Source organism: Orbicella franksi, chromosome 12 (genome assembly GCF_964199315.1).
Source record: "Orbicella franksi chromosome 12, jaOrbFran1.1, whole genome shotgun sequence".
Classification (NCBI taxonomy): domain Eukaryota; kingdom Metazoa; phylum Cnidaria; class Anthozoa; order Scleractinia; family Merulinidae; genus Orbicella; species Orbicella franksi.
The window spans coordinates 4,520,562-4,548,561 of record NC_138156.1 but is presented as its reverse complement, the minus strand read 5'-3'; the positions used below and the strand labels follow the sequence as shown (position 1 = coordinate 4,548,561).

At 39.5% G+C, this 28,000-nt stretch overlaps 6 protein-coding genes across 7 annotated transcripts; 1 reads left to right on the top strand and 5 right to left on the bottom strand.

Moving 5' to 3' along the window:
* Positions 1 to 628: 628 nt before the first annotated feature.
* On the top strand, positions 629 to 3,997 carry LOC145463065 (uncharacterized). The gene is made up of 2 exons (XM_081446779.1): positions 629 to 1,741; positions 3,001 to 3,997. Exons 1-2 carry the CDS (start codon positions 1,538 to 1,540, stop codon positions 3,310 to 3,312), a joined length of 516 nt encoding a protein of 171 aa, XP_081302905.1. The 5' UTR covers positions 629 to 1,537; the 3' UTR covers positions 3,313 to 3,997.
* A 15-nt stretch (positions 3,998 to 4,012) lies between these two features.
* LOC145463064 (uncharacterized) lies at positions 4,013 to 10,775 on the bottom strand. Of its 2 annotated transcripts, XM_081446778.1 has the most exons (8): positions 10,420 to 10,773; positions 9,217 to 9,291; positions 9,079 to 9,120; positions 7,575 to 7,705; positions 6,437 to 6,499; positions 4,972 to 5,139; positions 4,466 to 4,518; positions 4,013 to 4,231 (listed from the first exon to the last, which is right to left on the bottom strand). In XM_081446778.1, the coding sequence occupies exons 1-8, from the start codon at positions 10,502 to 10,504 to the stop codon at positions 4,129 to 4,131; spliced, it is 720 nt and encodes a 239-aa protein (XP_081302904.1). In that variant the 5' UTR covers positions 10,505 to 10,773; the 3' UTR covers positions 4,013 to 4,128. The 2 variants fall into 2 exon arrangements, with proteins under 2 accessions (XP_081302904.1, XP_081302903.1); XM_081446777.1 differs by having other exon boundaries at positions 9,079 to 9,291; positions 10,420 to 10,775.
* Positions 10,776 to 13,039: 2,264 nt separating this feature from the next.
* Positions 13,040 to 15,347, bottom strand: LOC145463447 (uncharacterized). The gene has a single exon (XM_081447201.1). It carries the CDS (start codon positions 15,224 to 15,226, stop codon positions 13,997 to 13,999), a length of 1,230 nt encoding a protein of 409 aa, XP_081303327.1. The 5' UTR covers positions 15,227 to 15,347; the 3' UTR covers positions 13,040 to 13,996.
* A 3,097-nt stretch (positions 15,348 to 18,444) lies between these two features.
* On the bottom strand, positions 18,445 to 19,377 carry LOC145463798 (melanocortin receptor 4-like). The gene has a single exon (XM_081447595.1). It carries the CDS (start codon positions 19,375 to 19,377, stop codon positions 18,445 to 18,447), a length of 933 nt encoding a protein of 310 aa, XP_081303721.1.
* Positions 19,378 to 22,216: 2,839 nt separating this feature from the next.
* LOC145463797 (melanocortin receptor 4-like) lies at positions 22,217 to 23,134 on the bottom strand. The gene has a single exon (XM_081447594.1). The coding sequence runs from the start codon at positions 23,132 to 23,134 to the stop codon at positions 22,217 to 22,219; it is 918 nt and encodes a 305-aa protein (XP_081303720.1).
* A 3,429-nt stretch (positions 23,135 to 26,563) lies between these two features.
* LOC145463796 (melanocortin receptor 4-like) lies at positions 26,564 to 27,481 on the bottom strand. Its single transcript, XM_081447593.1, has one exon. The coding sequence runs from the start codon at positions 27,479 to 27,481 to the stop codon at positions 26,564 to 26,566; it is 918 nt and encodes a 305-aa protein (XP_081303719.1).
* Between the last annotated feature and the right edge of the window lie 519 nt (positions 27,482 to 28,000).

Sequence of the window (28,000 nt, the reverse complement as noted above, 5' to 3'; positions counted from 1 at the left end):
CGTCACGGTGTGAAGGAGGGGGCACTCAGGGCCGAGGCGACAATCAAGCGGGCGGCGAGAAAGGAACGACAAGTATCAGTTCGTGAGGCCACCAGCTACATCTGTGCCAGCTGCAACAAAGATTGCCACTCAAGAATCGGGCTTTTGAGTTACTCAAGAGCCTGTCGACACTGATGCGCTGACCATCGCCTCTCTGAGACGAGGATGCCAACACAAATGCTTCATCGATCATGTAAGACACGTTTAAGGGCATTTTTCTGAAACGTCTACTAAGTACCATCTGACTTCACACCAACATTTGTACTTTGGAGGGTAATTCCTGAAACTTCGGGTAATCAAAGACCAATAGTGTCGTGACGCAATAAGCCAAAAAAATCGTAACATTTTAACGTCTGTCACGTGACACTAGATAATTTGTCCACTGGGTTTGGTGCAAAGTAAGGTTATTTCCAAATTAAGCCTGTAAAAAGCACTGAAAACAAGAGTTAACTGTCAAAACTTTGATTAATTGCACAGAATGAAACAGAAACTTACAAGATGTACTTGTTTTGAAAGTCAAATCTTGTTTTGTAAACTAGCAGGAACTGTTGGAATCAACGCTATAAAATAAAACCCCAAAAGGGTGCGGCTGGTTGCCATTTTGATTAAAACCATCGAAATTTATTTTCTCTTCATGAGTGTAATCGCACGCAATTGATCTTTCTTCACCATATTTAAACAAACTTTTTGGTCCCTTTAAAGGGACCATTCCACCTTATTAAACAAAATTAAATGTGCCCAAACCACAATCTCGTTCCCAGGGACTCTCTGAACAAATCAAGCACGCCCACCCTGTTTGAACGGGGGAGGGGGAGGCAAAGCGCAGACCTACCGCGTCACCGTTTACGCCTATAACGTGGGCTAACCTGATTTATTTATGACGTTCTGGCTGATAAACCGGCTATTTTCAGGCCCTGTTGACTCAAAACTTTTGCCACATTTCCGTGGGAGAAATAAAATCCATTAACTTTAAATGGGACACGTTGGGTCAATATTGATTATCGTTTGCTCGATTCACGTTTTGGATTTTACAACCACCAAATCGTTGAGAGCATTTCAGTTCTTGTAAAACAGCCCTGAAAATCTCATAGGTGAATTAGTAAATACATCACACAGAAATCCTAATCTAACGGCCGGAAACAAATGAGAAACTGATTTGCGTAAGACCATTGAGGACTATTGAACCAAGAAGTAGCAATAAAACACAACTTCCGGTCTTGCTTTTCCTGTGTCGTTAAATTGACACAAAAGTTGTCAAATTCTGAGCGAGAGATCAACAACGAAGCACGTAGCAACTGTTTAAACCAGTATTTATAGTTCAGTCAACACCAATCTGTCAGGGTGGTGACAGCCTCTGGGTCATTCATTTACACATAAGCGTGTAGCGCTTCAAGTAGTTATTGGGTCGAATTGAACGAGTCAACAGTGGAATTTTCAGACTCTCTATAGCTCTGCGTATCATTGGCCTCGACGTGGCTGCCTTGCGTTGAAGAAGATCATGTCATCCCATATAACAAGACAAAGATCTAGAGAGGGAAGTGGAGAAGCCAAGGATTTAGAAACTCAACCCAACAGGACTGTGGATTCAGTTATGCATGACAAACCTTCGTTTTGTTTGAACGAGGAGCAGAGAAAGATGAAGTCGTTTCACGAACGTAAAACGGACGTGGATTCAGCCATAGAGTGGATCGCGAAAGAAATTGTAAGCACCGATTTTAATATTCTTAAATATCAGACTCAAAGATAATCCTGTTGTGCATGTGAAAGAAAAATCAGGCAATACATAGCTGATAGAGATTAGACAACAAAACGTTTTCTATGACTCATTAACACCACCACTTGAGACAATCGCCCTTTTGAGGCAGATATTTACATGTTATAAATAAAATATCATGCAATGTCGCGAAAGAAATCTAGATGTCTTTCATTTTAAAATTCACAAAGCTAACAACACTTTTTGACATACTGTCTTCCATCTCGGACAGCTTTTATCTCTGAGCACAATATTTTTTTCTTATCCGTCGTCATCAATAATTGCTCAGTACTTGTAGTGACCTCTGCAAGACGGGGCACGTGTTTTGAAAGTAAACACGTCATTGCGTTCTTCTAGAAAAACAATTCCTGCAGTGTTTATATTGCTCTAGCCACGGGAAGCCTGGCGGTACGTGTGCCACTGGGGCGTGTTAACATTTTTGTGCAGATCAAGAGCTGTTAAATTTACTCTGGAACGTTTCATGCGATCTAAAAATGCTGTTATAGGGTTGGCTTAGCGTACGCGTGCCAGTGAACGATTTCTCCTTGGACGCCGTGTTAGAAAGAAAACATTGATAGGAATTTTTTGGCTATCACGCGTAAGTTTGCATATAGATACAACCCTGCAAGCTCTCTTGTTTGGGTTTCGCACACGGCGCAGACTGCCCTTGTTTGGGTTTCACATGCAAATGTCATCGATTTACGGGCCGTTGAGAAGAGAGCCTGCTTGCATAGTAGTACCATGGGCTTGTAGGTTTCATTAGGCTAAAAAGCCCTCTGGGACCCAGGGTACCAGGAGTTTGTATGCGGTCATGCTTTTTTTTGGGGGGGGGGGGGTGGGTTAGGAGACAATTGCTCTCGACTTGACAGGAGCAAAGAAAGGGTTGGAGCTCATGAGCATCAAGACAGAGGGATGAGTGGCGGACAATGGAGAATGGGGTGACATCCACTGCAGAAGAGGGGGTGGGGGAGCTACCTGAAGGAGGGTCTTGTAAATCATTCTTAAGTTACAAGTATACCACCTTATATTTTGGGCTGAATTACTCCCTGAATTATTTCTCATTATACGGTCCGAGACAGATTGGAAGAGAAAACAACCCCCCTGAAAAAAAAAGGGAGAGAGAAGTGGAAGCAACTGGTACTTTCTGATTATGTAGGAGGACAAAACAAAGTGTCACGTATGAAAAATTTACGATTTTACTCCCACAGAAATTCCTAAAGCAGCAAGACCAAAATCTAATGAGACAGTTTGTCAAGCTGCGAGGTGTGCTAAACTCGATAAAGAATCGTCCGCCGCCTACACTCAATCGTAAAAGCAGTCTTCCCGAGAACTCTCCGAATTCACCGATCAGCCCACTTTATCGGATTTCCGAAGATTCTCCGGGGACGTTCTTCAGAGACGAGACCTCTCCGGGGCTGAGACGAAGAGCACAGTCGGATTTTGCGGGATCTGTACCGGAAAACTATCCTGTTTCACCACTGTCTTTGGTTGGCGACGATTACGAGCATTTCGCGATATGAAGGAGAGACAAAAATTAAAGGATTTGCCCGCAAGGCTTTCGAACGTATAGACAACGGTTTCCTTCAGGCGCAGGGACGAAATAAAAGGTCATCAATCTGTAAATGATTTATAACAAGGATGGTTGGAGTCCTCTTAGTGGATAGAAAATAAATATTTGCAGTACTAAAACTTGCTTTTTAATACTTCTATTGACTTCGCTTTTCAGCTGGCCAATCATGAGCCATCACTGCTACATTATTTACATGTTTACAAAGCGTTGTATTAAACCTTGTTCCCAACGACCTCTCCCCCAAAACTGGGAACGAGTTACGTTTTCTTTTGAATGATAAAAATGTTTGCTCTAGGGCGCTTTCCTTTCAACCGAAAATTTCGGTATATTCCGCAATTTTCCGGAAATTTACACCATTTGCGCCTCTGGTTTCGCTTCCCTTGATAGGTTCCAAAAAAGATTGTGCAACATGCTGTAACCAATCGGAGCAAACATACAGTTTTTTTTTTCAACCAATCAGAAGCAAACCCAATACAGTCGTGACTTGGGTTACGTACGTTTTCCCGCTCTTGGAACTGTCTGCATCGACTCCTGATTGGTTCATTTTGTAAACTCGTTAGTTGTGATTGACAAGCGGGAATTAGAAATTGGTTCATTTGATTTAAGTTCCTGAACCAACGATGTTCACTTTACTACTAAACGACACATCAGACAGTGTTTCCTCATGGCAGCTCAGTCAAGTAACGTAGCAGGTTGTTTCGGTCGGAATTCTTTCTGAGGCCGCAAATGTCATCAGGAGTGTTGCCAAGTGACTACAAGACGTTCGTCAGGAATAAAAGAGTTTAGAGAACAAGTTGTCGTGAGCGCCCTGAAGGAAGTCAGCCACAGGGACTGCAGTGGTCGCCTCCTCTACGGTGGACTTCTCGAACCTGTCAGCAAATTCAGACAACACTTGTTAGCAACTACACGTACATTATTCTACGTGAGATGACGTATATCTAGATGAGTACAGAAACTTGTTCTTCTGAAGGAAGAGTTTCAGCTGCCAAAGCTGTGCTACGGGCTAAAATTCTAACAAAGAAGCCAAAACATGCTTTGGTTTTCGATTCAAAATTGCCAAGTACTACATGTTCTACAAATATTACAAACAACGGAACCCTTACTTCTTCCTTATTTCTTCCGCGGTCTTTTGCATTTCAAACTGGATGGACTGGGCCTGTGGGTTATACAGGAACATAGATTTAATAACAATACATCATAAAAGTTTTCTTCTGGCCGCTTGTCCAATCATTCAGCCAAGCATTGAGCCTATGATGACATCTTGTGCCAATCATTTAGCCAATCACTGTAGCGGGAACAGAAATTAACCAATCAGGAGTTATTGCGAAAGCTTGCAACTGGTGAAAACGCAGGAAAGAATGTAGCAGATGCCAAGCGCGGAGAAAACATGCTGCCGTGCTTCATTGGCTGAGGGGGTCATAGCGGTATAGTGATTGGCCGATAAAAGGTCATAAGCACAACTTGCCTAAACGTTTTTACGACAGAATTGCAGAGACCAAGCTTGCGGCAACAAGGGAAGGTTAAGTTACTTAGCAACCACGCTGACGCAAGAACGACAACTGAGAGCTCAAGAACTACTCGCAGCCTCATAACTAATGACATCAGTTACCTGTAAAGGACCAATATTGCCAAGTCTCACAGCGCTGGCAATGACCGTTCGCAGTGTTGAAAACAGAAAAAGTTGTTGAGTCTGAACAAGTGACAGCTCTAACAGACCACACATGAAGCCAAACACTGCTGCAAAGTGACCATGCAGGCGCTTGTTTTCGAGTTCGACCTGAAACGAAACAGAAACAACTTCTGATAAGGTAAATTTGGGTGCGTAACATTTGGCAAAATGTGGAAATTTCGGGTGGTAATAAAATAAATTAAATAAAAAGAAATAAACAAGAATATGAAGTAGCACGTCCCATGGAGACCCTCTTCGTCCACAGGTTCGGAAACTTTGCATAAAATATTTTCAAAAATGCAAGAGAGTTCTCGATGTTCTCAGTTTGTCTCCAGTTGTCACACACGATATTAACCCTAAGATTGTCACATTTCATCATCATGGTCGGGAAAGAGATTTCCTAGTTTTATACAAGAGACAATATCCACTAGACGAACTCGGACAAGTTTTTTATCTTGCGCCTGGTTATGCCTCTCAAACACGAGACGAACTATTTGCTGTCATGGTGCGTCTTGAATGACAAATTAAGAGACGAACTTCTCTGAGAGCGCGCTTATTAAGACGAGTAACAAAGGAATTATGCTTCGGAATGGTTACGCCTGTCACTATAAAGACAGGCAGAGTGCAGACCCGGGGGAGGTACTTTGGGAATTTCTGGGTGGGGATGTGTCGCTGGGACCCTGGAACCCTTAGCCTATACCAGAGCTAGTTCAGCTGAATTTTGCTACCCTATACTAGAGTAAACTCCCCAAATCCCCCCATCTATCGACACTGTTGAGGCTGATTTGGGTAAATTTAAACTTGCTGATTTGATTTTTTTATATTTTTGAGTGGCAATTCCTGGTTTCCTTAGTCTAGATAAAATCTTCAACTAACTAGTCAGTTTTGTGAAAAATGATACCCTATTCTAGACCCAAACGCTCTGATTTATACACCCTATCCTAGAGTAAACTGCTTGAAAACCATACCCTTCACAGTGGCACATACCTATATAGCCCATATATGGCAGTGCCCCCCCCGGGAGTGTAGATAACTCGTCAAGACGAGCTGAGGACTTAATTACTGAGTCCGATACGTTTTTCACGTTTTCACACAAGATACATAAAACAGGAGACCCTTAATTGGTCTGACATATTACATGCGTCCCTGGTTCAAAGAAACAAAAAGGACCATTTACCGTTGTACTTATCGAGGACGGACGTGAAAGCCAACTTGTGACGGTCAAGAGGAACATGGAAACGAGGTGGAGTGATCAATTAACAATTTCGGGGACGGGGGAGGGGATGGTGGGGTTAAGTAAATAAGTGAGGCTAATATTAGACTTCACCGAGTGTTTTAGAATTTAAATGAACGTGAATTCATCTTTGATCGGGATAGCGATTGTATTGAGCAACAGTAAATGTACCTGTAAATTCTTCATTTCTTGATTTCCAAATGTTTTGCAAGCTGTATCAAGTAAGGAGCTCCCCTAAGGACATAAAGGAAATACTTCAGTTAAATTATGTAAATTTAATTACACAATTTATACCCACCTGAACTGATTACTTTTTTACACCCTTGGATAAGATCCTGTTAGTTCTCCTTTCTGAGGTTTCAAGAAGGGAAGGGGGGGGGGGGGAGGATAAATCTCATTTCCCAACCCTAATTTTGCCTAAATCTCATTTCCCCCCTATTTTTCCCAAATCCCAGTCTTGTTTGTGATTTCTAGTCCCAGTGACTCACTCCAAATCCTATTTTCCCAGCAAAAAAATAAAACAAACTAAATAATTAAAAGTGAATCTTGCTCTACACATCAGGACTTTTCTGAGGTTAAAATGCTTGTAAAACACGATGTTTAGAGCAGTTTACTGCTCTCCTTCCGGAACCATGGTTCCAGCTCAATGTGGCAGACTTTGTTGTCTTTTTGGACCTGCAGTCTCAGATTTTTGGTTGGCTGCTGTGCACCTGCAGTCACTAGATTTTTTCAGTTCAGTTTGTTTCTGTTGTTTGAGGGATTTTTGGTGTTATGGATCAACTAGGTTCTTGTACTATTCCAATTTGTTTTTCTGAATCAAAGAAGTGATCTAGGCAGTGAATCCCAGGTCCCACTTTAACCATTCAGACCCCTCCTTATTGTAGAGGTAAAAGAGTTTGAAGAAAATTACCAATAATTTAGGGGATAATGTTGCGATTTACTAGCAACTTCTCAAACCTAACATGAAATACATGAGAAGGAATACAAGAGGTTGTAGAAATAGTATAATTCACAATTGTTATATTTTTTGAAATTGATAAAAATGGCAGATTTATTTTGACCATCTCACCTGACTCTCCTTTTCTATACACTCCTGGGTGAGCACTGTATTAGCCCTTAAACCCTTATTTCCCAGTAGCAATTACTTAATATGTAACTTTACTTTGATATACCAAACAAAAGGGGAGAAGTAATAAGAATGAAGGATCTCATCATCACAGAAGCCTGGGTGACCTTGATTTTAAATCAAATTCCCTGTAGGGGAATGGCTGGAAATGTAAGGGACACCACCAAAAATTTGGACACTAACCTGCCTGAAGCTTGCTCTGTTTGCCACATGATTACTTAGGTAGGCCTGAATGATCTGATCCAGCTCTATGATTCTCTCAGCATTGTGACACTCCTTATGTGATTCATTGACAAATGGAAGACTAAATGAAGCTGAAAAGATTCATCATTGGCTTAATTTACCTTCAGAGAAGGTTTTATTATGGGTTGGTCCTTGGATGGAATGCTGTTTTGCCAGAGGAAGGTCCCTCTAATAAACATTTTATGGCTGCCTATGGATGGATTGGCCTATGGCATTGCATTGACCATATGCTCAGAAGAGATCACAACAATGTGGCAAGACAAGCTTTGAAATATCAACCACAGGCAGAAAAAGAGAAAAATTGGAGGGGCAAGGACAACTGGAGGTAATCTGTGCTGCAGGAGTTCAAAAGAGTACACTACTCCTGGGAGAGAGCCAAAGCATTAGCAAACAACCACAGAGGGTAGTGATGGACCTCCTATGCTCCCCTGGAGGTGATAAGAATTAATGACGATGATGATGATGGATGGAGAGAGTCCCTGTGCATCCAGTAATCAGTGATTGGGCCTTGCTCATCCCTATCTCATTGCAGGGTACTATTGCTACTGGAGATTGCTAGAGATTCCTTAACAGTTCATTGGTACCCATTTATACTTAGTTACTGTACTAGGAGGAGAGACGCCCTGTGACAGTTGATGTCTTGCTCAAGAATATGAGACAATTAAGAGCACACAGTGACGGTCATATGACTTCCAGATAAGCTCGGCAGAAACAAAACTGACCAAATTAGGGAAAACCACCCCTAATACAGAGAAAACATATATGTAACCATTTGACCCCATAACGTGATGAATACTTACTTACTACTGTCTAGCAGTAAGCAGTTGAGACATGGCAATTATCATCACTGTATATCCCAAGTGACAACATCCTGAAGCATATAATTAAAGTGCACCTAACTCCAAAATTTTTTTTTCGCTAAAATAATAGAGCTTATTTTGTGGAGTAATTTGCCGCAAAAATTTTTAGATTTGGTTAAATCTTTGCGAAAGAACTTGTGCTGCAAAAAGGCTTCTACACTGGAACAAAGTAAAAGACCTGACTGGGACAGCCAAAGCATTCATTTTGGATTTGACGTCACAGCTTTAACTCTCCCCAGATTCCCCATGTGCGGTCATGAACCATTCAAAACTCGGTTTCGAAGGGGCACAGAAATTCACAGATTTAACCAAATCGAAAAATTTTTGCGGCAAATTACTCCACAAAATAAGCTTTATTATTTTAGCGAAAAAAAAATTTTTGGTGTTAGGTGCACTTTAAGATAATTTGCTTCATTATTAAATTGCCACTATGCCCCTGTAAGTTGTTTGCCCATTAAAAGTTCAAAATGCTGATGCACAAAAAGGAATGTATTGCTAAATGAGAGTAATGAGAATTTCTCATAATAGTTCACGCAATGGATAAAACCACTCAAATGTGAGGACAAAAGTATCAGTTAGCATACCTGCATTTTGAAGGCACGACAAGACAAAGACTTTAAATGCATCTATAGAGAAAGAACAAATTGTATAAAAAATGACATAATGACAGATTAAAATTATGCCACTGAAGTACTTATTTATCATTTGGGTTTCATACTCACTAAAGTCTGTCATAAAGCCATGTTTTGTAGCTGATTCAAAACCATAACTGTGAGAATATCCTCCAGTAGGAAAGGCTGAAAATCATATGTTAAAAACGTTAAAAACAACTAAGGGAAGAGGGCAGAGAGGGAGTGGAAACTTAAGGTTATTGTATACCTGTACAGGTGTCTAGTGTCCAAGTGATGTAGTGTGTCTGGTTTAGACTTTAAGATACCCAATCCACAAATCAAATTAAAGCTTAAATAGATTTATTTAATGCTTAATTAGAATTGTATATGTAGTTTTACATATTTTTATTATTGATTAAGGGGGGCTATGATCCAAATCTTCTTCAGGACCTAAAATCCTGACTTCAAGACGGGCAGAATCCAGAATCTGCACCAAAATTCACATTTGATTCACATCATCTTCCGCTGTGTTTTCAAAATCCGCAAATCCACTCAATTTATCACAGAAGTCCACAATCCGTGCGCTTTTTAAGTCCAAATTCGTCGATCCGCAAATCTATTCAACCGCCTCTTGAAAAGATTGGCTCAAGTCCAGAAGATGATGATGAGGCAGAGGATTATATTCAGACCACAGTGACAACTAGAAGATCTAGGAGGAGGGCACTATTTTGCCGTGACTAGCTCAGTGAGTTATGTAATTTTGAGTTGTATAATTTCAACTGTTAAGCACTTTGATTGAGGGTGGGCCATGTGATTTCATGTGCACACCCCTAGGGGGCCACATTACTTTATGTGGTGGCAAGAACAGTGTCACTGGAAATTATGTTGAGGAAAATCACAAGAATACACCAGCCCTCTCCCCCCATCACTAATAAATAACTGGTCCCTTAGTAACTGTATATAGACCCTTTTCATAAATGGCTGCCGAATATAAATTTATGAATTCTTTGGTAAGAGTCAAAATTAACCTCACTAACCTCGTTTAGGTCGATAATTCAAAAGAACTTTACTCTCGAACGCGGTTAGTGAAGCTAATTTAAATGCATACAAAAGAATTTTGAATTGGCAGCCATTTACGAAATTAGGGTCTATATGACAGGAGAATGAAATAAATGTTTAAGTCCGATTACTTTTTAGTCTGGGTTTGTAGGAGTGGGGAGGGACAGTTTAATAGATTATGACTTCATTACCGTTATTCCCTCCCTACTGCCCTGGGTTTACACACCCGACAAAAATACGTTCGTCATGTTTTACCTGAATCAGCAATCTGTAATAAAATCCACGTTGATGTTGTTCCCGCCTCTCCTTCGGTTATATCTTGGCTGTTTAAATCCGCCATAACATTAGTTCCTAAAGCAGAATATAGCTAGAGATCGCGTCTTTACAGAGCTTATGCATATGAAAGCAAAATAGCTGCCATATTGGGTTTAACAAGTGCCAGTCTTCCCTCATACACGAGGCCGCACGGTTGTAGACATTTCAGTTCAGTCTAAACGATGTAATGTTGTAAAATTAAAAGGCGGCAAAACTTGAAGCGCGGTTTTCTTCCGAAATACTTCTCGCGAAATCTCCTCTAAACTAAGACGTCTATATTCTGGAGAAAGACGTCTATATTCTGCGACAAACGAGAAAGTTTACTAGCATTATTGCTGAAAATATTTCACTGACGCAAGAGTTTTGAAAAAAAACTTACTTGTTTGCCCGGCTGTCACATCATCGAGGCTACAAGCTTAATTTGTGTTGCCTTAAAAAAGAACAGGCCTCAAATTTAAGGTAAGAAACTTTACTGAGGTGCTAAGCTCAATCATTATGCCGAAATTAATCTGATTTCAGTTTCTCAACGAAATTGCCTCAGTCGTTTTCTAGTTTTGTTCTAAGCTTCCATGTCTTACATTTGCAAGACTTGTCAATTTATTTAACTATGATTTAACTGCTTCATATTGCTCAAACTCTACGAATCTAGATTTTGCCATTCTTTGCATTTTAGTACTCTCCGGAATGGCATATTGCACATGACAATGATATTTCTTGCAAAATAATCCGGGCTGTGCACGTGCATTATTAATCTTTGTTCACTTCAGGCTTTGTCCTCCTTTGCAAAACAAGGACGTGAATTGACCAAGTTCCACGTAGTCTGAGGAACGCTATCGACGATGGCTAATTTTTCGTATTTTGGTTTGGAATTGAACTCTGCCATTGCATGTTTCTGCCTGAGCACGTTTTAAGAGCCATTGGCGTACCGAACAGATCTAGACAGTTGTGAATTTTACTCTTAAAATGTATACATTTTTGACTTGGCGAAAAAATATTGACCTCTCATCAACCAATCGGGAGGGCCGCACTGGGGAACATTGGTCACAGGTCCATACAGAAACAGCCGAGGGTCAATATGCTTGAATATTTGCTCATATTTGCTCAAATATTTGCTATCTGTTCCGAGAAGTGAACAGTTGACTTCGAGGAACAGATAATGTGCAAGGACAAATATCCGAACATATTCAGTTTAAGGTCAAATGGAAGCTGTTAATTGTAATAAATCTTATTTACTCACTTCGCCGCCACCGCGTGAGGCAGTAAAACTCAGGTCACTTTAGAGCAATATTTATCAGTTCATAGCAAATGCTTTGTGGAGACGTTCGCTGCTGAACGGACGCAACCGAGACTTGCATTCAAACATTTCTGGTGTCTTTAAAAAATATGTAATGTCACAATGCGGACACACTTTTATAACAAACTCTGTTCTGTTTAATATTAGTACATTAATCTTCCAGAGGTGAATATAAGAATTGGACATACTGATTCGTCAAACAAGCTCGGCTTATGACGCTACATTCACCGCGCTAGGCAATGAATGTAACATTTCTAAGATTGGTTACCGTAAAGCTGGCCACCTTAGCTCGCCAGCAAGCTCTGATGTTTGGTCCAGGGGGCGCGAGCGGTAAACATGCAAGTAAATATTCACCAATATTCACTCTGCCTTCGGTGAATGATTGTTAAATATAACCTTTTCTGTTGCAAAGTAATTACTTTGTTAATGGCAGCTGTTCACTTTACAGAGCCTTTACAGGCTCTTCAATTTGTCTCAACTATGTACAGACTCCGTGTAGAATTCTATGTCCTTCAGCGCTTTTCCGCTTTTTCAAAGGAAACAGAAGACGGTCTGGGCGCGTAGGTTGTCGCTGCTAGGGAAATCAATTTAAATTGTAAAATTGCGAAGCTTCATAAAATATCAACTCAAGAGGTAGAGAACAAGAACAAGAGCCTTGAATTCGGCAGATCGTCAGAGCAGTTGATGAAATCACGTAAATCAATTTTTCACAGCAATTGATTGGGAAAACTCCTTGGTCATAGAGAACGTAAAATTAAACTGCCTTTTATTTTAATTTCGGGAAAATTTCAGTTGCACCTGCTGTTGCAAGAATGAGCGTTATCGCTCTGTTAAATTTAAGTATTTTTTTTTCTTTCCAATAGGAAAAATATCTTTCGGTGAAAAAAGGTAAATCTTTTCTTGTTTATGTGCCTGTGCCTCCTACAAAACGAAAACTGTTTCCACTTTTTAGGTTGATGTTTAAAATATTTTTTGTTTTGTTTTTTTTCTTTGCATGACCCTTTTCTGATAAGATAATTCACCAGCTTGTCAGGTTATTTGTGTAAACGTTCCTCATTTACGATACGATTTAGCAGTCTTGCCGAATATTTGACAGACAAACGATTTGCGTAAACTCCAACTAATATTACCAAAGCCATTAATGATTGTCCTTTCTGCTTTAGATCGGAAGCTTCAGACGTCTATATATTGAAGTCGGCGCATCCTCTGTAAATAAAAGGAGCTCTTTATAAAGTACTTTTAATATGGGACAGTGAATGATAACTTAGTAAATTCGTTAGCCAGTTAGTCCGGACTCTAGAAAAAAGCAGTTCTCGATGATACGCTCGTGAATAATTAAACAAAACTTAGATCTTAGCTGCCTCTACTTGAAGTGAAATATTAGTTTAACATCTGAGCAATCGACAGATCTAACGAACTGACTAATTTACGTCATACAACTAAAGATACAAGTTTTATAAGGGTTAAAAAGACCAAGAAAATGAAACATGATGGCCTAAGGAAATTAAAATAGAAATGTTTCAGGCGTATCGAGGACAAGGTAAGGATTTTTGAAGCCAAAACGTTGTTTTGCGAGTTTAAGAGCTAATGAAAGACGTCATATGTTACTCTTTCTAATGGTCATCTCAAATTGAAAGTTTGATGAGAAATACGTCATAAGTGATCGGAAAGAGGGAAAGGTTCTTGGCTACTGCTCCCCTGCCGCGAAAAGAAATTTCGAAAAAAACGACAAAAAGTACTGGCAACGCAAGAAGGTGTACTATTTTCAGTCTTCAATGAAAATTAAGTATGCAACTGTTTGAACAGCCGGACATCTTATTTTTTCATTTCTGCTGATGTCACAGGTAGTGAACATAGTGTGAAAAGTTTACTTAAATAATATGAATAATTTATAGTTGGACACTTATCTACGCTTGATGAATTGTAGTCATAAATCTTCTGAACACGCTTTCAAAGGAAACAAATGTTTCTCTTTAAAATACATCGCTTCGAAAACCAGCGGGGTGCATCGCATCAGGTCTCCTTGTTCGAAAATACAATATTTTTGCTTCATTTTGTGTACGCGTGAGTTAAATTTAATGAAAATTCCATGTCACCTGTCTTGCCGGGCTAATCAAGTCTTATTTCTCGGTTTGTAAGTGTTTCATGGCAACCGACAGTCCCAAAATATGAAACACTTGCAGTCGTATGATCAGCTTAGGGGGATTAGCTCGGCTAATTCTCTCAGAGTAAACCCAGATCTCGAAGATTATGAACGAGAAGAAAATCGTCCACTTGTTTCGAATTATTTCTGCAAAGAGCAGATCGTCTCCTTTTCTCTCTCAGCGAAGTATACGGCACTTCACTGCCAGCCTGAGGAAGTTCTTCTCTTGCGTTTTCGATCGAATCGATTAAAATCTGAATCTGAGGTGTTCCTTGGGGCGGCAGGGCAGTTCTGTCCCCTTGGTCGCTTTGCTCGGTCGAATCTATTTCGGGCTCTTCGACCCGTAAGGAAACCAGCGAAATATTTTGTTGCGGATCCATTAGCGGAGTTTGTTGTTCCGCTGTAAGCGGTTGGTTCACATCGACGCTTATCTCGCATCGGCTTACAGGTCGTCTCCCATTAGGAAAACTTGCAGTCAATAAACTGGCACTTCCTGATTGTTTTGAGGTTAAAGTTGAATCTTTTCTTCGCCCTGATGGTTGTCTGTTATCATACTTTTCCTGCGGGCGATTGTCGTTTTGTGAATCTATGTTGCCCGAGTTTATTCTTGTCAGAATTTGTCCTGGGAATTCTTCCCTTTTGTTACAAGTATGGACCAGAGCATCCATATTCGAGTTCTCGGAATCAATGGTAAGTTTTTCACCCTCAGTTTTAGAACGCTGTCTTCTCAAAAGTGTTTGACAACCTTTACAACTTGATTTCGCGGACGAGACCGGGCTACTGAACGATCGCTGAGGTGGTCTCGCTGTAAATTGCGGTTGACCCGTTTCGCGAGTTTCACCGCGTTTTGCTCTCGCATAAGGTGTACCAACAACTTGAAGATTTTTTCCATCTACATTCGAATCTCTTCTTTGCTGAACCAGCACATTGGAGAATTCGGCGTATTTATGTAATCTGGCGTCGTCACCTTTTTTATTTGCCTCCTGGTTAAGACTTGGCCCGTTTGATGACACGAACGAAATACCAGACGAGTATCTACGCGATCGACTCATTCTTCTCCCGTTCCTAACAGTGTCCTTTATAGGTGGCAACACTGAAAATCGCGTGAACGAACCCATGCTGTAGTCGCGATTCAGCAGTGGAATTTTTTCGCCATTCTCAAACACCGCATTGCTCTTTTCGTCTGCAGCAAGAGTTGGCTGAACGTTGGGTCTTTCTCCGCGAAACGACCTCTCTTCTGAGAGCTTTGCATATTCAATTTTCGGCAGGAATAGTTTGTTTCCTCTGGGTATTTGCGATCTGGTGTTCATTGCTTTTAATATGCAGCGAACGATGATTTTCCTCTCAAATTTGAGCTTTCAATCGTGTTTGGTCCTCATAACAAACCACAACAGGATTTTCGCCACTTTGCATTCAACTTCATTTTGCATGTTTATAATTCTCTCGACCAGCCATCTGTTTTGCAACATTATGTTGATCGTAGGGATCACGTGTTGCGGTCATAATAAGGGTTTGTAGACAAACTGCCTAAGGAAAATAATGGATTCGGCATCCATAAAAAAGTTAAGTACACATAAAAAACGCATCGTGTTTCCTCACCGAAAGGATCTTGTGAGTTTCCCCTCACAGACGTGAAATTTAAAGGCAATTCTGTAAAATTATACGGGAAATCAAGTCTAATATTTATATTAATTTGACCTGAATATTTTTTGACGAGATAGACCAGTGAGTTGCTTCAATTTTCTATTCATCTGTTCGTTATATTTGAACAGGAATTAGACAGAAACCGATTAATTGATTCACAGTTAAAAGCGTTGCGAAAAGAAAAAACAAAAACACAACAATAACTGAGAAGCATTGACAAAACTGTGCAAAAACACACGCGTCAAACGCGAGCAGAAATCAGGTTATTAAATGTTGAAAGAATAAATGAATGAAAAGTTATATATTGCGCTCAATCCAGTGTCAATTTAATTTATTCGTGATATATAACGTTGTGTGTGAGACTCAGCCGTAACCAAACTTGGGCTCTTTCATCCTAAACCCAATTGGGTAGCTAATTCTGGCTCTAATAAATACAAACTTTGCATTGCTTAAGGGCAAAAATCAAGAATGCTTTTTGTTTATATCTCTCCGTGGGCCGGAATGATTACATCACGAAGACTGATTGAAAGTCTTTGTAGTACTATGGTAAAATGATATGGAGAAATTATGATTTAAAATGTCCAGCGTTTACGTAAATATTCCAAGCTAAACCTATATTCCATCGATATAATTCAGGAGAGCTTTTTTTCCTTATAGTTTTACGAAACGAAAAGTCACATTTGGAACTGCTATGCTTAGGGTTCTTCGGGTAATTTCCACTTAGACCTATCTGGCGGTCAAATATCGCCTTATTGCATACTGGAAAATGGTTTTACAAGACCGATCCCTTCTTTACATGTTTCTGGTTTTATTGTTGGATAAAGAATTACTTTTAATTAATATATCTATGAAATCAATTGGCCAGAAATGTACTAATTAGCAGCACAAACTTTAAAAGCCGTGGTGAAATTATTGTCTTTTGCTTACAAAAAAAACTCTAAACGAAGTGAGGTTGATTAATTAAGCTTAAAGTGGGTTTGTCTGGCCACCGATGACGAGATAAAATTCAAGGGCTTTTTATGCCCACAGTAGATAAGAATTCTCTCTAATTTACTCTCTTTGACCAGTCTGTGTAAAGTTGACCGAATTACATTTTCTCCAATTTTCGGACATCGCTTCGCTTCTTTATGTTCACTATAACAGCTGTCATAATGGGATTTGCTGACAGTAATGAGCCCCGTAATTGCTTGCTCTAAATATACTTTGTTCTGTTATCTACCAACGAATCGGAATATAGTTCTTTTTCTTTTAAATATCTACCAAACAAAAACTCCAATCGTCAAATTCCACTTCCGTTTTTCTTTGTTATTAGACAGACATGATACGACTTATATTTCAGCTGGTTGCTTAAAATTGCAATGAATATGTACATCTTCAAATCAGATTGTTCCTTTGGTAAATAATTACATTCACCGATTGTTTCCAAGGTTTAATCAGAAAAATACTAAATAATCAGACACGCTAATTGAACTGCTTATCTTTTATTAAAACAGACCTGGTACAGATTTCTGTTCAGAAAGTGAAACTGCGCTCAATCGGAAAATGTCGTTTGATTGCAATATGGGGACAAATTTGTTAAACAATGTGTAGCAACTTAGTTTAAACAAAATATTGTCATAAACTCCTGTCTTTCCCTTACAACTTTATAAAATTAATATAAAATGCAATTTTCTCTGTTTTTATAGCCCCTCATTTTACTTCCTGGAAAATTTTAGTTCTAAGTTCCCGCTAGACTTGCCACAAGGCGACCTTTTCTTAATCCTTGACTTATTTATCTCCCTCGAGCGAAACGAACAGGCCAGGGAAGAATTATTGGAAAAGACTTTTAGAAAGTCTAAGTTCCCGCCTTCTTTTTCAGAACAATGACAAAAAGAACATTGAACTTTCTTTGTCGAAAATACTATAACTTAATTTAGAGCTGAGGAAACCTTTATAATGATCTTATATTGGATTGCTGAGACGTTTCGGAGAGGGAACAAAATAGACCTTAGTTCCAGTCCTCCCCAGTGCAAAAAAGGTGGGTTTTGGAACGAGAAAAAGTATCGCTTGCCTACACAGTCTTCCTGTATACCGCCATGCGCGTCAGTCTAAAATGGCGTCGACATGTGCTTGCGAGTTTAATGACTCAGACAAAGATGACGCGGATTTAGTTTATGGTTATTCATCAGAAATAACACTTGTCGAACGATTTTTTTTGAAACTTTCCCTGAATGTTCCCTACTAAGCACTGTATCTGAAACAAGAGACTCTCGAAAAATACAATAAAAAGAAGGTCACTGTCCTCGCAAAAGAGGCTGATGATGGGCCAACCATACTCCATTTCTGCCCGGTGCACTGATTCAAATGACGCGCGTTTTTTCATCGGTCCACGTTACATTTTGCGGTAGCTGGAAGCAAAGCTTATTGGTCTTATTCAAGTGTTGCTTGAAAAAATCTTGATGCTAGAAAGTTTCGAGCATATGGAACAATATGCTCTCGTGTGAGGGCTAACAACGCGTAAATGGTGCGCAGTAGGGTTGCGCAATGCACTTTAGAGAGTTCTGCAACACGTGAAACTTGTTGAATTTTTGATCACGATGGCTTGACCTTATAGCTGGTGTCAACAAACAGATAATTTCGCGTGTTGTTGTTCAGTCTCCTCACGGTAAAGCGACAGGTGAAAACTAACCAGGTCACACAGCGGTCACGATGTGTAGTAATGCGTGACATTGTTTCACCAATCAGGAAGCCGTTTTCTATAGATAGATTTTAAAAGAAAATTACTATTGGAAGAAGCACGTGTATAGGAGAATCTTTCTATATATCCTTTCTTGATAACCGTAATAGGTTAACTGAATTTTGCGAGAGCTTAATTACGTAGTTTGGCTTGTTTTGGAACATTTCCTCAACCTACTCTTCCTTGCCTGATCGAAGAAACAGTGGTAAATTTTAAAGAGTTGTCCTTCCTATGACAAAAGAATGCTCTGGTCTCTCTCTTGATATCCTGTTTAAGGAACGCGTATACAAGAGGGTTCAGCGCAGAGTTCACCATGAGAAGCAACGAAAACAAAGTTTTTGTATCGGTAGAGACCTCACATAGATCAAACGGGGTCTCACAGAATGAGACGTAAATTTCAGTGGCGTAGCATGCCACAAACACGGTCACAGCTGCAGTCACCAGTCTAACAGTTGATGCCTTCAAGCCGACTTTAATAGGTGCGTTCACTATTGTTGCTGAGTTCGCCGCTCGGTTATATTGAACCTGAGTCAATAGAGTTGACATCTGAATGGAAAGTTTTCTAGCGATGACCAAGATATGCAAAGTAGCTGCAATAAGTATAATCGTGGGTGCTATCTCAAACAACAGTGTGTAAATGATGACTATGATATCATCCGTCCTAGACGAAATTTCGGTGATGTGAATCTCGTATGCCCATCTTGCCAAGAAAAGAATAGTTGGAATTCCCCAAGACGTTGCAATGATAGCGACTGTTTTGGTAGAAGTCATGAAATACACGTATTTTAGCGAATAAACCACCGCAATATAACGTTCCGCAATCACAGCAATTAACGCGAAGGTAGACGCTTCGATGAAGGAGCTGTGAAAATTAAAACGAAGACTGTTACGGCATGAATGAACCAGCACGTTACAGACAAACGAAGCTGGGAAATATCCGCATGTAACACTCAGATCGGCGATCGCCAGCGAAAGGACAAACCAATTAGCTGTTGTTTGTAATCTCCTTGTTTTCGCGATGATGAAAATAATGCAGGCGTTTCCTAAGAGACCAAAAAGAGTAACAAACCAACCAACGATCCAAAACCAGTGAACAGACATATTGAGCCGTCAGAACGTACAACGTAGACACTTGTTTGTTATGATGGACCCGCGCCGCCACTGAGACCGATCAGTAAAATTAAAGGGTTAAGGTTTTGCCCCTTGGTTGTCAAACTTTGAGACAAACATTTACGATATAAAAATAATATTTTTCCTTCTCTCTATGCGATCGTCATCAATTCATCACCATGCAATTACGAACGGTGTAGCCATTTATATTAAGTTGCCAAGTCATTTTAACACGTAGACTCGCTGAAAGGCCTGCCTAAAATCTGAAAATTTAAGAAACAGTAAACCGTTACATGATATGTTAAACATTATTTCATGGTTGTTTTCGCAGAAGCTGGACAAACAATAAAAAGAGAAATGATTTATCCCAAGTCTTTTATCTCTCTGTTGGCTTAGAGCTGTGCGTACGTTAGCACGGTTTTGTTTGCAAAACGACATTATTTGCCAATGGGGCAACTTTCATTTCCTCAAATTGTCCTTCACATGTTCAAGTTAGGGTATAAATAAAATGAACGGAATCGAAAAAAACAATTCATCAGCTCTCATGATTTCCTGTGCCGTGAGTAATAAGAAGACTCATATGTCAGTTTCTAGCTGTTAAAATAAAATGGAAACAGTCGGAAACGATCCAGGATTGAATTAATTTTGGAAAATCAAACACAGCAACAAGTAACTGAGAGTGAACAATAAAAACGTTTCTCTAAACATGATTGGAAGAAATTTCGCCTTGCTAACACGGTCGTGTCCATACCGCCGCTAAACATTAATCACATTGTGGTTTCTTCTCTAAATATTTTTATTTACTATTGCAACCAAAAGTAAAAGTTTATCTAATTCCAACTGTGAAATAAAATAAGCGAATATTCTCTTTTTTCTTCAAAGGGATCAGTCATGCCAAAAAGGGTTTTGATCCTAATTGCCAACTTGTGTTTGTGTGAAATTGTTTTAGAGGTTTGAAGTTTATCATTCTTTGCTCGGTTTGAATACGGCATGCTTGTTTTTTGCATTGCATGATGGGAGATTATAACGTCAGTGCGTGGTTAGGAAGCTTAAAACTGTTTCTTATTTGATTTCTCTGAAGAAATTTCTTTAAACTTGTATTCTAATTTCCACTGGTCCTAATCTTACCTCACTTTTCCCGAGCAGGATTTCGGAGCAGAATTTTGTTACCTAAACAACATTTTGGGCAGAAAACGCCATAGTTTTAAGAGAGCGCGCGCGTTCACATTACCCACCATTAGAATACGCCACCAATAGGCCACGTAAAAATATCAATATTGGTTGATGGGGTGGAACACGTGTAAATAGGCCATTCTGCAGTTGTGTGCTTAGTTACCTGGCCACTGAATGCAAGCGAGGCGAAGGATGCCTTATCACTTTTGGAATATGATGCTTATGGTGTTTTATTTAAATGTGTTTTATTTGCGTTAGGTTTTTGTGCTATGTCTGCTTACTAGTGAATAAAGCGTTAGAAATCAGTGCACGAGTAAATAGTTAAATGCTGCAGGCGCTTGTATCGTTTTAGATATTACGTAACTACGCGTGTTGCATTAAAACTGAAACTTTTGTTTGCGTTCACTGACAGTAAATTAAAAATAACAAACGGAACTCAGCATTGACGGTAGTATCGTGTTTGACGGTAGTATTGAGAGGTACGGGCTGTGCAAAACCAAAGCGAATTTCCTTTTGGACGAGCGAGAAGATTTTCATGAACGCAAATCGAATGGGGGCTTTAAATTTGCCTACAGGCCAAAATTTAAGCTTGTTCTTTTGTATACGATTTAAATTCATGTCGACTTAACGTCAAAACATGACATAACAGTCATCCAAATGAATCTCATAGAATTCTTTTTCGAGAAAAAGAAATGTATTCCGTAACATCTTTGATCTTCTTGGTAATGGTTGCCTTCGCTGCGCTTCTTTTTGTGTGAGTTGAAGGGATTTTTCGTGTGGAATTCCTTCCTTGTCCAGGGTCACGTTAGGTTTGGGTTTGGCATTTGCGCGATTTCTCTGAACAAATCAACCAATTTCATTTAGAAAATTCCACGTCCAAAAAAAAAAAAAAACATCTTGTCTCCTTTGATCATCAAAATGTTAATTTATCTTTGCTGGCGCCATCATTATGTCAACAGCTCGTGCGGCATTGCAAAGAAGCAAGTCATTTCGGTTGGATGTAGCCACCTAACAGATCTACTAGGATTAGCAAAAATAACTTGACAACTTTGTTACAAACTAGAATAAGACGATTTGTGAAAAATCATTGAGAGACATTTAGTCCGCTTATAAAGGGTATTTTTTTAATAGGGACTCCGCAGAGCAGAACTTTATAATGGCAGTTAATTTCGAAACACAGAGTTTATTCTTTTCATACAGCAGCGGCGCTGAAAAGAATACTTAACGGGACTAAAAGGGGTGGAATAGACTTGAATTGTTTAGAACTACAGCGGACGACAAAAGTAAACACTTTTAGCTTACTCTATTTTATCTGCATCTAGCGTTGATTCTCTGATACCCCCGGCCCCCAATTTAATGTTATCAGTGCTACAGGTGCTGTGGTCTGTGACGGTCTTAGAAATAGGAAAATCAGCCGTTGGGCAAAGGGTAACCGGTTTCCAAGACGCTTGAAAATCAAATTTTTCACTAAGTGTCTGAACACTTTAGTCGCTCATTGTAGATTTAAAAGTATATATGGTGAATTAGGAGACTATACCCTTTTTGGACCAAACCGGTGCACTGGTAGCATTTTCTTCTGAGTGATCGATAGTATCGAATAAAGAATTCTCTTGAACGAATAACTCGTGAGTTCCTTGAGGAAAATCAAATACACTCATCACTCTTGACGAGCCCGAATGAGAAGTCGTGGTCTTATGCGGGAACCTTTTCTGCGGTAAAACAAAGATTTGGTTTCCTTCCTGATGTCTTCTTTAAGAAACGCGTACACTGGTGGATTCAGCACAGAGTTTGCCATCCGAAGCAATGAAAATGCTGTTAGCACCGGTACAGAAACAGAACAAACCTCAAACGTCTGGCAGATCGTGATGTACACCTCAGTTCCAAAACAAGCCACGTAAATGACGACAAGCGCAATCACAAGTCTTACAGTGGAGGCTTTTATTCCAATTCTTGGTACGTTCAGTATTGTTGCTGAGTTTGCGGCTTGGTTGAATCTAACCTGAGCCAGTAGAGTTGACATCTGAATAGAAAGCTTCCTAGCGATGACCAAGATGTGAAAAGTAAAGGCAATGAGTAGGATCATGGGTGCTATCTCAATCAACAGCGTGTAAAGGATAATAACTGCACGATCTTCCGCGATTGAAAGCCTGTTGTAGTAAAGTTCGTACATCCATCGAAAGACAGACAGGATGGCTGGAGTGACCCAAGACATCACAATGATAACCACGATTTTTTTGGTGGTCATAACGCGGACGTATTTTAGGGGATAAACGATGGCAAGATAGCGCTCTGCAACCATAGCAACTAACGCAAACACGGAGGCTTCCATCACCAAGTTTGCGACATTTAGACGAATAGAATTGTTGCAAGATTGAACAAGCACGTTACAGATCATTGATGCCGGGAAATATCCGGCTGTAACGCTCAGATCGGCGATTGCCAGCGAAAGGATGAAGCAGTTGGCCGTTGTATATAATCGCCTTGTTTTTGCGATGATGAAAATAACCCAGCTGTTCCCGACGAGGCCAAAGAGAGTAACGAAGCAGCCAAAGATCCAAAACCAGTGAACAGACATAGCTTATTACATCAATTGCAAACGCCTATTGAGGTGTATGCCCAACACAAAATGTAGGTCGACTTTATTTGTTCTCTTTTAGGCGATTAATTACTAAAACTTAGAATGCTACCTCTTTCAAAAATCGAGGCAAATCTGAATATGATCACAGTATCAGTTCTTGTTGACGAGAAACGATCATTTCAATTTGGTACCGGGCAGTTATAGACAGTTCAAGTCAAAATGATTGACCTCCTAATATCTATGTTAAGGATCTCATATTTTGACGTTATATTTAATATATTGGTGGGTTAAAACCGCGTATTTAGCTTTAAAGCAGTACTCTGTTAAGCTAAAGAAAGACGTTCTTAAGATAATTCCCCTGAAATAAAACTGCACATAGATTTTTGTTCAAGCTTTGTCCAATGAATATTTATCATATGAGAACTTTAAGTATAAAATAAAAGAGGGGGGTGCCCATGCTCGTTAAGGAGCAGTAAGGCATTGAAAATGTCCCATTTTGGCGTTATTTAATGCTTATTACAAGAACACAATCCAAGTTATTGTAAACTCTTTGTGAGCCCAGACTCATGAAAACACTCCTCAAACTACAGTCAATACTTGTGTCAGACGCAAATAAACTTTTTAAGTTTGATTTTGACAGACAGCTGAATCCTTGTTAAAATATTGGAACCAAATTGCTTGCCACGGCTATCAAACTGCAAAATAGAAAAAACTACAGTGCAGCTGCTATTTTCCTTATTTATTCAATTTTCAACAATAGAAATCAGATCAGTCTTTTCTCACGCAAAGCTAATGATTAGCTGATTAAAATGACTGGAAAAAAATTTGGGGTGGCCGAGCTCGTTAGTGAGCCATAGCCTAGAAACAATATACCGAGCATAGGAACAATATACCGTTACGTGATATGTTAAACATTTTTTCATGGTTGTTTTCGCAGAAGCTGGACAAACAATAAAAAGAGAAATGATTTATCCCAAATCTTTTATCTCTCTGTTGGCTTAGAGCTGTGCGTACGTTAGCACAGTTTTGTTTGAAAAATGACATTATTGGCCAATTGGGCAACTCTCATTTCCTCAAATTATCCTCCACATGTCCCGAGTTAGGGTATAAATAAAATGAACGGAATCGAAAAAAACAATTCATCAGCTCTCATGATTTCCTGTGGCGTGAGTAATAAGAAGACTCATATGTCAGTTTCTGGCTGTTAAAATAAAATGTAAACAGTCGGAAACGATCCAGAATTGAATTAATTTTGGAAAATCAAACACAGCAACAAGTAACTGAGAGTGAACAATAAAAACATTTCTCTAAACATGATTGGAAGAAATTTCGCCTTGCCAACACGGTCGTGTCCATACCACTGCTAAACATTAATCACACTGTGGCTTCCTCTCTAAATATTGTAATTTACTATTGTAACCAAAAACAAAAGTTTATCTAATTCCAACTGTGAAATAAAATAAGCAGATATTCTCTTTTTTCATCAAAGGAATCAGTAATGCCAAAAAGGGTTTTGATCCTAATTGCCAGCTTGTGTTTGTGTGAAATTGTTAGAGGTTTGAAGTTTCTCATTCTTTGCTCGGTTTGAATACGGCATGCTTGTTTTTTGCATTGCATGATGAAGATTATAACGTCAGTGCGTGGTTAGGAAGCTTAAAACTGTTTCTCATTTGATTTCTCTGAAGAAATTTCTTTAAACTTGTATTCTAATTTCCACTGGTCCTAATCTTACCTCACTTTTCCCGAGCAGGATTTCGGAGCAGAATTTTGTTACCTAAACAACATTTTGGGCAGAAAACGCCATAGTTTTAAGAGAGTTCACATTACCCACCATTAGAATACGCCACCAATAGGCCACGTAAAAATATCAATATTGGGTGATGGGGTGGAACATGTGTAAATAGGCCATTCTGCAGTTGTGTGCTTAGTTACCTGGCCACTGAATGCAAGCGAGGCGAAGGATGCCTTATCACTTTTGGAATATGATGCTTATGGTGTTTTATTTAAATGTGTTTTATTTGCGTTAGGTTTTTGTGCTATGTCTGCTTACTAGTGAATAAAGCGTTAGAAATCAGTGCACGAGTAAATAGTTAAATGCTGCAGGCGCTTGTATCGTTTTAGATATTACGTAACTACGCGTGTTGCATTAAAACTGAAACTTTTGTTTGCGTTCACTGACAGTAAATTAAAAATAACAAACGGAACTCAGCATTGACGGTAGTATCGTGTTTGACGGTAGTATTGAGAGGTACGGGCTGTGCAAAACCAAAGCGAATTTCCTTTTGGGCGAGCGAGAAGATTTTCATGAACGCAAATCGAATGGGGGCTTTAAAATTGCCTACCGGCCAAAATTTAAGCTTGTTTTTTTGTATACGATTTAAATTCATGCCGACTTAACGTCAAAACATGACATAACAGTCATCCAAATGTATATCATAGAATTCTTTTTCGAGAAAAAGAAATGTATTCCGTAACATCTTTGATCTTCTTGGTAATGGTTGCCTTCGCTGCGCTTCTTTTTGTGTGAGTTGAAGGGATTTTTCGTGTGGAATTCCTTCCTTGTCCAGGGTCACGTTAGGTTTGGGTTTGGAATTTGCGCGATTTATCTGAACAAATCAACCAATTTCTTTCAGAAAATTCCACGTCCAAAAAAAAAAAAAACATCTTGTCTCCTTTGATCATCAAAATGTTAATTTATCTTTGCTGGCGCCATCAATATGTCAACAGCTCGTGCGGCATTGCAAAGAAGCAAGTCATTTCGGTTGGATGTAGCCACCTAACGGATCTACTAGGATTAGCAAAAATAACTTGACAACTTTGTTACAAACTAGAATAAGACGATTTGAGAACAATCATTGAGAGACATTTAGTCCGCTTATAAAGGGTATTTTTTAAATAGGGACTCGGCAGAGCAGAACTTTATAATGGCAGTTAATTTCGAAACACAGAGTTTATTCTTTTCATACAGCAGCGGCGCTGAAAAGAATACTTAACGGGACTAAAAGGGGTGGAATAGACTTGAATTGTTTAGAACTACAGTGGACGACAAAAGTAAACACTTTTGGCTTACTCTATTTCATCTGCATCTAGCGTTGATTCTCTGATACCCCCGGCCCCCAATTTAATGTTATCAGTGCTACAGGTGCTGTGGTCTGTGACGGTCTTAGAAATAGGAAAATCAGCCGTTGGGCAAAGGGTAACCGGTTTCCAAGACGCTTGAAAATCAAATTTTTCACTAAGTGTCTGAACACTTTAGTCGCTCATTGTAGATTTAAAAGTATATATGGTGAATTAGGAGACTATACCCTTTTTGGACCAAACCGGTGCACTGGTAGCATTTTCTTCTGAGTGATCGATAGTATCGAATAAAGAATTCTCTTGAACGAATAACTCGTGAGTTCCTTGAGGAAAAATCAAATACACTCATCACTCTTGACGAGCCCGAATGAGAAGTCGTGGTCTTATGCGGGAACCTTTTCTGCGGTAAAACAAAGATTTGGTTTCCTTCCTGATGTCTTCTTTAAGAAACGCGTACACTGGTGGATTCAGCACAGAGTTTGCCATGCGAAGCAATGAAAATGCTGTTAGCACCGGTACAGAAACAGAACAAACCTCAAACGTCTGGCAGATCGTGATGTACACCTCAGTTCCAAAACAAGCCACGTAAATGACGACAAGCGCAATCACAAGTCTTACAGTGGAGGCTTTTAATCCAATTCTTGGTACGTTCAGTATTGTTGCTGAGTTTGCGGCTTGGTTGAATCTAACCTGAGCCAGTAGAGTTGACATCTGAATAGAAAGCTTCCTAGCGATGACCAAGATGTGAAAAGTAAAGGCAATGAGTAGGATCATGGGTGCTATCTCAATCAACAGCGTGTAAAGGATAATAACTGCACGATCTTCCGCGATTGAAAGCCTGTTGTAGTAAAGTTCGTACATCCATCGAAAGACAGACAGGATGGCTGGAGTGACCCAAGACATCACAATGATTACCACGACTTTTTTGGTGGTCATAACGCGGACGTATTTTAGGGGATAAACGATGGCAAGATAGCGCTCTGCAACCATAGCAACTAACGCAAACACGGAGGCTTCCATCACCAAGCTTGCGACATTTAGACGAATAGAATTGTTGCAAGATTGAACAAGCACGTTACAGATCATTGATGCCGGGAAATATCCGGCTGTAACGCTCAGATCGGCGATTGCCAGCGAAAGGATGAAGAAGTTGGCCGTTGTATATAATCGCCTTGTTTTTGCGATGATGAAAATAACCCAGCTGTTCCCGACGAGGCCAAAGAGAGTAACGAAGCAGCCAAAGATCCAAAACCAGTGAACAGACATAGCTTATTACATCAATTGCAAACGCCTATTGAGGTGTATGCCCAACACAAAATGTAGGTCGACTTTATTTGTTCTCTTTTAGGCGATTGATTACTAAAACTTAGAATGCTACCTCTTTCAAAAATCGAGGCAAATCTGAATATGATCACAGTATGAGTTCTTGTTGACGAGAAGCGATCATTATAATTTGGTCAGTGCGCAGTTATAGACAGTTCAAGTCAAAATGATTGTACTCTTAATATCTACTGATGTTAAGCACCTCATATTTTGAAGTTATATTTAATATGTTGGTGGGTTAAAACCGCGTATTTAGCTTTAAAACAGTAATCTGTTAAGCTAAAGAAAGACTTTCTTAATCAATTCTGTTACTTCAAAATAGAAAGCTGCAATATTTCAAGCAGAGACATTATTCGTTGTAGAGAAGTTGTAGTCTTTTTACTTAACGCCACTAATAATTTAAAGACCCGTCTTAGCAGGTGTACCCAGAAAGGCTTCCCTTCTGAACGCAGCTGCTAAATG